Source organism: Mus pahari, chromosome 10 (genome assembly GCF_900095145.1).
Source record: "Mus pahari chromosome 10, PAHARI_EIJ_v1.1, whole genome shotgun sequence".
NCBI lineage: Eukaryota > Metazoa > Chordata > Mammalia > Rodentia > Muridae > Mus > Mus pahari.
The window spans coordinates 49,498,607-49,507,819 of NC_034599.1; the positions used below are offsets into that span (position 1 = coordinate 49,498,607).

Sequence of the window (9,213 nt, forward strand, 5' to 3'; positions counted from 1 at the left end):
AAGGAAGGAAGGAAGGAAGGAAGGAAGGGAAAGGAAAGGAAAGGAAGGAGGAATCTACCTCTCTGTCACTTCTTCTCTCAATAAAGAGCACCAAGTCAAATAAAAAAGATGTACACATCTGTGTCCTGTCATAACCCTGAGAACCAGAAATGGCGATTGTGCCACTCTAGCTGCATGAAAACAGATGTGGAACGGGTGGTTTTAGAAGTTCACAGAGCCCTTCTGACCACGAAGGAGGAGGAGTCCAAGTTCAAAGCCAGCCTGAGCTCTACAGGGGGTGACCCTGTCTCAAAAACAAAACACCAGCTAACGAACCAAAAGCCAACAAAGCCCGACTCCAAAACCCCCAAACCAAAAATCGATAAATAATAAATAAGCAGACAAAGAGAGAAATGGGGGGGGAGACTGATAAGGAGAGGGAAAGGTGGGACAAAGCCAGAAACAAAGACTGAAACGGAGGTACTGCAAAGGTTTGAAACCAGCCAACTCTCTAGCAAGATCTTGTCTTAACCACCTGCCTCCTGTGCTCCCCACCACCGTAAGAAAACACAGACAAACAAACAGAACAACAGAAAAGACACTGGCACCAGACTGAGACGAATCGAACCCAAGTCTGAGATGTAGCCTGTGATACACGGCGTTTGGAATCATTAGGAGAAAGATGGTTTCCTCTGAAAAGTCATAAACAGCCCCCACGAGTGCCTGGCTCTCGCATGGGTTTTCTTTTTTTTTTTTTTTTTTAATATATTACATTTTTAGAAGAGAAAGAATTAAATTAAATTTTCAAATCTATTTGCCAATATTTACACACAGAAAGACATTTACACGGTACATTTGTTTGGTGATCTTGCTGGGGCTGGGAGCAGTTATTTCTGCAGCCATGACCCAGGGATTGGCCCCTCCCTTTACTCATGGTGCAGGTTGGCCCTGCAGGCAGTTAAGTTTCAGACACCTCGTGTACAACAAAGATAAGTAAAAAGTAATTAAAATAGATGATATACCTTCTTTTTAAAGGTTAAGAAAATAAATAATAATCACTTAGCAGATTCCTCAGGGGGTCAACTGGATAAGCTTGTCTTTGGCTGGAGGGGACAGGATTCCTGTCCACTTGTTCAGGAACCAAGTGTCACTGAGGACAAGGGAGCTGAAGGGCAAAGCCCTTACCCACAGGAAGCATGGAAGCTGAACGAGGTGAGAGGATGGGTGGTGTCTTAGTTAGGGTTGTACTGCTGTGAGCAGACACCATGACTAAGGCAACTCTTATAAGGACAACATTTAATTAGGGCTGCCTTGCAGGTTCAGAGGTTCAGTCTATATCATCAAGGTGGGAACATGGCAGCATCTAGGTGGGCATGGTGCAGGAGGAGCTGAGAGTTCTACATCTTCATCTGAAGGCTGCTAGCAGAACACTCACTTCCAGGCAGCTAGGATGAGGGTCTTATAGCCCACATCCACAGTGACACACCTCCTAATACTGCCACTCCCTGGGCTGAGCATATGCAAACCATAACAGGTGGGTGGGCTGCCCACCCACCTCCGTGCTGGGATGGAAACACTGTACCTAGAGAGTACTGGGATCTACAGGGCTTGTAGGTAGGGGGAGCCCTTGAGCAGGGGATCCTGGTTATCTGTGATCACTGACAGAAGAACCTCCAGCTCAAGTTTCCTCCCTGCCATCTGGTCAGTACTCAGGGTGCAGCTTACCAAGGAGAGAAGCAGCTGGCAGGTAGGGAAGGAGCGGGGCAGACCCACGGAGGCAGGGCCTGGCCACGCTGGTTCTACCACTGACCCGCTAGACATTGCTGGATCATCTTTGCTCCTGACCATCTCTGTACCTCAGTGAGATGTGAGCAGTGGGGAGGGGCTGGCCTGACAGGGCTGCAGGGGTCAGTGACGTGGGCCTGCGCTGGGAGTGACACCCAGAAACAAGGCAGGAATCTGCTCAGGCGGGGTATCTAGATACCTGGGAGGTTCCTTCACCCCTGAGGGGATCTGACACTTGTTTTTTTTTCTCTAGTGTGGAAATTAAAGGTCAAGGCTGTTGAGACCCAGGAACCTTTACCTAAATGCCATTCATTTTCCAGAGACACCCCCCAAAGGCCTGTCAGACCACCCCAACTCTTGGCCTTGTCTTGAGCCATTATTTCCTAAGGGTAACAATGCTAATCTCAATAGAGATTGGTACATGGCAGTGTGGGGTAGGGGTTGAAAAGGAGACACAAGACTGTGCCTTTGTCTCTGCATTTTGCCAGCCTGGAACATCCTCCTGTGTCCCGTCCTCCCATCCCTCATCACTGGTGGCCAACAGGCACCACGGCCAGGTGCCGGGCATGGGTAGAGACATCTGAATTCTTCCCCAGATGGGAGCTGGTTACTGGGTGTATGGATCTACAGAGCTTTGACTGGCTTTAGGAGCATTAAAAGAGCTGGGGTGGTAAGGAACTGGATCAGAATAGAAACGTCGAGAGCCTCAGAGCACAAGCAGCCCAGAATCAGCATGTGCAAAGCTAGGGCTAAGAGGGTTGGAAGCACACCTCAATAAAGGATCCCTCTGGAATCCCTACTGAAAGAGGGCTTGTCCCAAGCACTCTGGAAGCTTAGAGTCTGCACTGAAAATCCTCACTGAGTACACATTCAGGATAGTTCCAGTGGTCAGGAACTATCGCTACTATAACTATACTATACTATAGTATACTATGCTATACTATAGTAGTAGTACCATAACTACTGCCTCTTGACAGTGGAACCAGAGCCCCAGAAAGGGAGGCTCCTGAGGGTCAAACCTCACTGAGGTCACAGAGCTCCAGGGCTGTGGATGTGGGAGGAGGCTCAGGCCTGAGACCCAGCCTCTGAAGGTGAAAATGGGGTAGCCTGTGTCCACCCCAGTGACAAGGTAGGATGGTAGGCTGGAAGAGGAGCACGGTCCACACAGAGCGGTCAGGACAGTGAAAAAGCACCCGCACAACTCTCTGGGGAGGCTGCACCAGGCTGTAGCCCCGGCCCGAGCATCGATCTCCAGGGAAACTGATCCTGAGACTTTGCTGGCTTTTAGTGACACCGGATAGCCTAGGTAGGGGGGCCAGCAGTGGCTGCAGGTTCCCTAGCATCCTCTAATAGCTGCTCACTGGTCGGAGACTGGCAACGCTGCCGTCTCTCCTGTTCAAGACCTCCTCCGCCTTAGGTCACAAGGGGACGGGAGGTTCTGGAGACCCTTTGTAAACAGCTCGGGCGTGGTGGTCATGCCTTTGGCTTTTGGACATCCCAGGAGTGACAGACACTGAAGCCAGAGGATTATTAGAGCCCCTAGCTTAATAGACAGGGTCCCTAGAGTACAGGTCCCAAAAGACCCCACTCTGACCACAGTCCTAGCCCCAGAGAGATAGACAAGAAGCCATACTTACTTGAGGATGTCCTTCTTATTGAAGAAAGTGCAGTCCTGTGGAAGGAATACACAAATAGTGTTCTCTTAGAACCCTTACAGCTATGGGGCCCCACCCAAAAGCCCCGGACCCAAAGCAGCAAAGAACCTACTGCTCCCCCATTCCTCCCCAGAGGGGACAGCCAATTCTAGGCCCATTAGATGCCTCCAGAAACTTTTGATCCATGGCCCCTGCCTACTGGGCGCAGGACAGTGATGCATAGGTGGGGTGGGACTGGGTGGCACTCTTGGGGGATGCTCAGCGAAGAGAAACATAAGTGGCCACAGTAGTTTGAAGGCCAGGGGGTTTGAAGGCCGGGGGACACATTGTGGGAGGACAGGGGGTAGCTAATAGACAATTCTCGAGACCACTGTAGAGGGAATCAACGGGGGCCTCGGCCCACCACCAGAGGCACTGAGAGCCCCATGTCATGTGGATAGGCAGAATAAAGGGGACGTCCTGAGTATCCGTAGGCAGCAGTCCCGAGTGTGGGAACTTATGGTTCTAAGCATATGATCTGTGGTCTTAGGCTGCAAGGACAAGGGATATCACACTGAGGAGGCAGGAGAAAGATGGAGGGCCTGCAGTATGGGTTGCAGAACCCAGAAAAGGGACGTGGACAGGTAGCATCTGGACTCTGTAAGGACCTTCTGACTGGCTGAGGTACATCTGTTCATGGCCTAGAGTCTTAGATAATGGTTGCTCTGTCAGGCGGAGGAGAGAGGAAGTGAAAGCCGCCCACCTGGACTTAAAATGTCCACCAATGCAGAGCTTTTTCATTTGTCTCCCGCTGTTCAGCTCTTCTGCCTCTGCCCACTATTGTAGCACGAAGGAAGCAAGCCTCAGACTCTGCAAGACCCAGAGCCCACAGGGCCTCCTGGGGCCGTATGCTAAGCAGCACTGCTCTGATGAGGGGGCGTGTGGACACGGCCCAGGGGTACACCAACAGCCAGGCTGGCTCTGGGAGACCTGGAGCTGCTAGACACCAGGCTGGCAGGATTGCACACTGAAGCTGGCCAAAGAGGATGCTCACAGTATGTACACAATAGCTAGGGTTTTTCCGTGCTGCCTCTGTGTAGGCAAAGAGGAAGATGGGTACAATTTCCAGGTTCCCATGAAGCCTAGCAAGTCTGTTTTTCCAAGCTACTTGCTGTCTACCAGGAGACAGATGAAGGACTCCAAGCGGCTGTGCCCATCTCGGGAACCCAGGGGCTTCTCCTGGAGGGAGCGCTCTACTTGGCTTTTGGCAATGTCTCCTCTATAGCAATCAGGAAAAAAAGCTCAGGATGAGAAGCAACAACCCCAGCCCGGCCCAACACAGACAGAAAACTCTTTGTCTGACAGGGCTGAGTCAGGAAGGCCGAGGGCAGATGGGCTGGTTCCTCAGCTGGTCTCAGAGACCAAGAGCGGGCAGCAAAGCCCCCAGGAACACTCACTCTCCCTACCAAGTGGAAAGGGCCAGGGCTCTCTAACTAACCTGGAAGCACCCCACAGAGCTGGGACAGAGGAGAGGAAGTCCCGGCTCCAGTCTCTGTGTTCCTCCCACATATACCCAGAGTTCCTTCTACCTATACAGATCCCACCAGAGTGCTGCTTGCAAACGCAGTTTTGCCATATATCCTGGCCACCTTAGCACAATTAAACTCACTTCTGGACACTGTTCTTTAAGGAACGGTGCCGAAGTCATAGCAGCAGCCTCCTGGGAACATGTGTAAGTATAGACTCTAAAACTCTGGGTAGGAAGTTGTATTTTTAAAAGCACCGCTCCCCCCCACCACCACCACCACACACACACACTGTGTGCCGATTCCTACTAGCAAGAGAACATCTCCAGGGCAGTGCCACCTGAGGAGCAGTTTAAAATACCTGGACCTTGCCACCCCTCAGACCAATGACATGTGACATCCCTGTGTCCTCCCAGGCATCAGTGGCCTTTCGAGCCACTCAACACTTCTAAACAGGTCTGTAATCCCAACTACTTAGAAGTCTAAGGAAGGAGGGTCACAAGTTCAAGACCTGCCTCGACTACTGAGTGAGATACTGTCTAAAAATGTTATACGCGAACAGAAGACTGGGCATGGAGATATGCATCAATGGTAATAGAGTGCCTAGCATATAGAAAGCTTTAGGCTCAATCCCCCAGGGTTCCCACTTCACCCCATCACTCAGGGCTTCTAATGCACAGCCCAGGCTGAGAACCACCTCACAGCCAGTACACAATTACCATGCACCCTGCATGAGGGACTCTAAATTGCCAATTTCATGTCATCTTTGGCACCACCCTGGTGCTATTTCCCTGTCTTACAGAAGTGATCATTGCGTCGGGGAAGGGGGGTGCTGGACTGGGAGAACTGGGGTCAGGATTATGGAAGCACCAAACAGGCCAGGCTGGGATCTTCTCGTTACTAGTAAAAGCCTGGAGGTCATTTCCAAAATTAACTTTGCCAACGTATGTGCCACCAATTCCCCCTCCTCTGCAGCACTTCCAATCCCTTCCCTCCCCTGTCAGCTCAAGAGCTCTGTCCAGCATCTGCTTCTTATCTACTTGGCCTGCCTAAAGCATGGTCAAGAGCCAAGCCACTGTTTATGCTGTGCAAAGGAGACGGGACTCCTCTCTGACTCTGCCAACCCAGCCTGGGAATGGCCCTACCAATCACCGGGCGGCTGGAGGTCAGGCTCCAGAATGACCTGAGTCGATCCCCATGACAGCCTTGTGACATAAGCCTAGCTGGATTAGGAAGAATTCCCACCACAGAAGTGGAACCTGAGCCCAGAAGAGAGCATCAACTTGTTAACTCCCATAGCATCAACTGCCCAACTACAGCTTGATCCCAGGACTTCAGAATCCCTATATGGAGTTCTTTGCCCTCCTTGAACTGTATGATAGACATGTTTGTCCTCCTTCTTTCCTTCCTTCCTTCCTTCCTTCCTTCCTTCCTTCCTTCCTTCCTTCCTTCCTTCCTTCTTTTTTCCTCACAAGCCTCTTCTGTACCTAGAAAACACTTCTCAGGAAGAGAGGAGTGCAGACAGCAGCATTGCTGGGTAGGAACCATTCAGTGGCCAGAGGAAGGACTGGAGGGGATATGTGTCATGGGCCCACCGTGTACTCCCAGATTGAGGTCAAGGAATCCTTCCTGGAGACGTGAGGCCTTGGCAGCCTGCTGCTGAGAAGCTGAGACAATAGCACCAGCTTGACTGGAAATCCTACAGGGTGTCTGGGGCTTGAAGTCAGAAATGAAGCTGAGGACTGGAGAGATGGCTCAATGGTTAAGAACACTTTGTTGCCCTAAACACAACATCTGGGTTCCATTCCTAATACCCAGATGGTGGTTTACAACCATCTAACTCAAGTCCCAGGGACCCAATGCCCTCTTCTGGCCTCTATAGGCAACAGTCACACACAGGGTCACATGCATACTTGAAAATACTCATACATAAAATAAATAAATCTAATTTTAATAAAAAGAAAGAAAGAAAGAAATGAAGTTGGAAACCAGCTGAACCCAGGATAGGATGAGCCCTGTTCTGCTGTTCAGTCTTCCCAAGACACCAGCATGGCCTGGAGAGAAGGCGTCTGTAGCTGTGTTAGAAAGCTCCCTGCTAGAGCGGGCACAGTGTTTATGTCTCTTCACTCTTTCAGGCCTGAAAGATGGCTTCTTAGGGCTTCCTATAGAAGCATGGCCAGCACACAGACATTCCAACTCTAGTGAGGCATATGCTGTCTCTTGATAGAAAGATGAAGGAAGGAGGGAAGAGAAAGTGGGGGATGGAAGGAGAGAATGAAGAGAAGAGGGACAAAAGAGAAGATCACAGGACCATGGTAGGAAGGGGAGGACGCTCCCGTTTGACCTCTGTCCCCAGGAGCCTTTGGAGGGCTGGCCAGGGTCACAATCTTGAGATGGACGAGGGGATCTCAAGGTGGGATGCAAAGTAGGCTGAGTCATACGTAGGGCTTGTTCTTAATTGAAGGCATGGGCTGAAGCAAAGCGTTGGAATGGCCGGAGGGAGGCAGAGGGTTCTGGGGAGGGCAGCGGGCCCTGCGCAGGCATGTGAGAGGATGAGGGAGGAGTGTGCCATGCACATAAGTGGCCAGGGTGGTAGCCGAAACTTTGGGCATCTTGCAGGGGCATCTGGAGAGCAGGAGAAACCCAGAGTTACTTGGAGAAGAGAGTGTAAACCTGGGGCCCCCACCGGGCCCTGGTTGGGCATGCTAGAGAGCCAGAGGAAAGGAGATGTGGGGCTCTCGTGTTTCATGGCTCTCCTTCCCCTGGCAGGGTCTAGCTGGGCCCCGGCAAAGGATCAGAACTCAACACTGGACTGGGTCTGACGAGTAACCCAATGCCGGGCTGGTCTGAATGGGGATGCAGGCTCCCCACCCTCCCCAGACCACTCTTCTCCCCTGGGTTTGGGCTGTTTGCCTGCATCTACCTCCACTTAAAACGCCTCCTTCCAGAACTTTCTGGGAAAAAAAAAAATCCTGACTTCTAAGTCCTCATGCAAGCTCTGCACTGTTTCTGAACCTTCTAGTCAAAGCAAGAGCTATTGACCTCCCCGGTCCACTAGGGCTCTCCTCAATACATATTCTATCACTTGGGTCACACTGGAGGTAACCACTCCACGCTAACTGGATATTCACGAAAGTTGCACACGTCTAAGGTAGGAATACATGTGACGTAACACTCCTAACCTATCTGTTTAGACAATACAAAGAAGACTCCACAACTCTTCGCTGAAAGACGGGGAACATTACATGGTGAGCTAAAGCAACTGAGCAAGACTCCGGGCCAGCCCGGAGATAAGGTTCCCTCGAATACCTACAGAAAAGTTTAAAAAAAAAAAAAAAAAGTTTTCACATGACTGGGGGCTTTGAGATCACTGATACCGACAGCTAGCTCTGAACTTGGAAGAATCCGGGGTGAAAGGGCTACTAGGATCACAAAGTAGGTTAAAAGATGTGGGTACGTCGCCTCCTTCCTCCAGTTATAATAGATAAACAACACACCCCAATGTAACCTGCATTTGGGGCCTCTTGTCCTCCCCCTACATCAAGTCCTTTCTGGGATGGGGGTCATGCCCAGTGGGCTGGAAGGAATGACTGGGGTAAGGAAGAAGGTTAAATAAGGAAGAGAAGAAGGGGTGGGTGAGGCGCATCTGACAGAATACTCTAACTGGAATGCTCTAACATTCCCGGGCCTGGGAAACTGAGGCTCATCAAGGGGAAGTCATCCACCTAAGGCGACGCTGCGCTCTGAAGGTAGCGGCAGGGTTTGAACCTCGGTGAGTCCGCTTTTGCGAGGCCTGGGGAAAAGAACAGAAAGGAGGACTACAGGGGCCGCGGCGCGCCGGCTTCACCTGGTAGTTGTCCAGCTGCTCTTCAGTGAAGATGGTCTGCTTGTTCCCCATGGTGACCGCGGTGGCCGCGACGTCGTCTCTCGCCCTTTCGAGTGCTGCTTCCCATCGGCGGCGTCTGGAGCCCCGAGCCAGGCGCCCGCGGCCCTTGCCAGCCCGGGAGCGGGCAGCGTCGCCAGCCTAGCCTGGCCCGCTCCGCTGGGTCCTGCAGTTCAGTGGGAAGGGTGCAGGGGCAAAGGCGGGGCCGGAGGCGGGGCGGGCCTAAAGCGGGGGCGGAGGCGGGATTGGGGCGGAGGCGGGATTGCGGTGGAACCAGAGAGCGGGGACAGAGGAGGGATTGGGGCGGAGGCGCAGCCTAGGGGAAGGAGGCGGGGCCCGGGAGGTGACTTCTCCCTGGGGACAGAGGCCTGCTCAGTCTGTGCTGCTGCAGCACACTGGTATGGCC

General features: G+C 52.0%; 1 protein-coding gene across 1 annotated transcript in view; it reads right to left on the reverse strand.

Annotated features, from left to right (window-relative positions):
- The window catches only part of Cib2 (calcium and integrin binding family member 2), a 15,362-nt gene extending 6,370 nt beyond the window's left edge, over positions 1 to 8,992 (reverse strand). Inside the window, exons 1-2 of the mRNA XM_021207215.2 lie at positions 8,772 to 8,992; positions 3,402 to 3,436 (exon numbers count right to left, since the gene is read on the reverse strand). Of these exons, the coding sequence (XP_021062874.1) occupies positions 3,402 to 3,436; positions 8,772 to 8,822 (86 nt within the window). The 5' untranslated portion in view covers positions 8,823 to 8,992. The remainder of the gene's footprint in view (positions 1 to 3,401; positions 3,437 to 8,771) is intronic.
- Between the last annotated feature and the right edge of the window lie 221 nt (positions 8,993 to 9,213).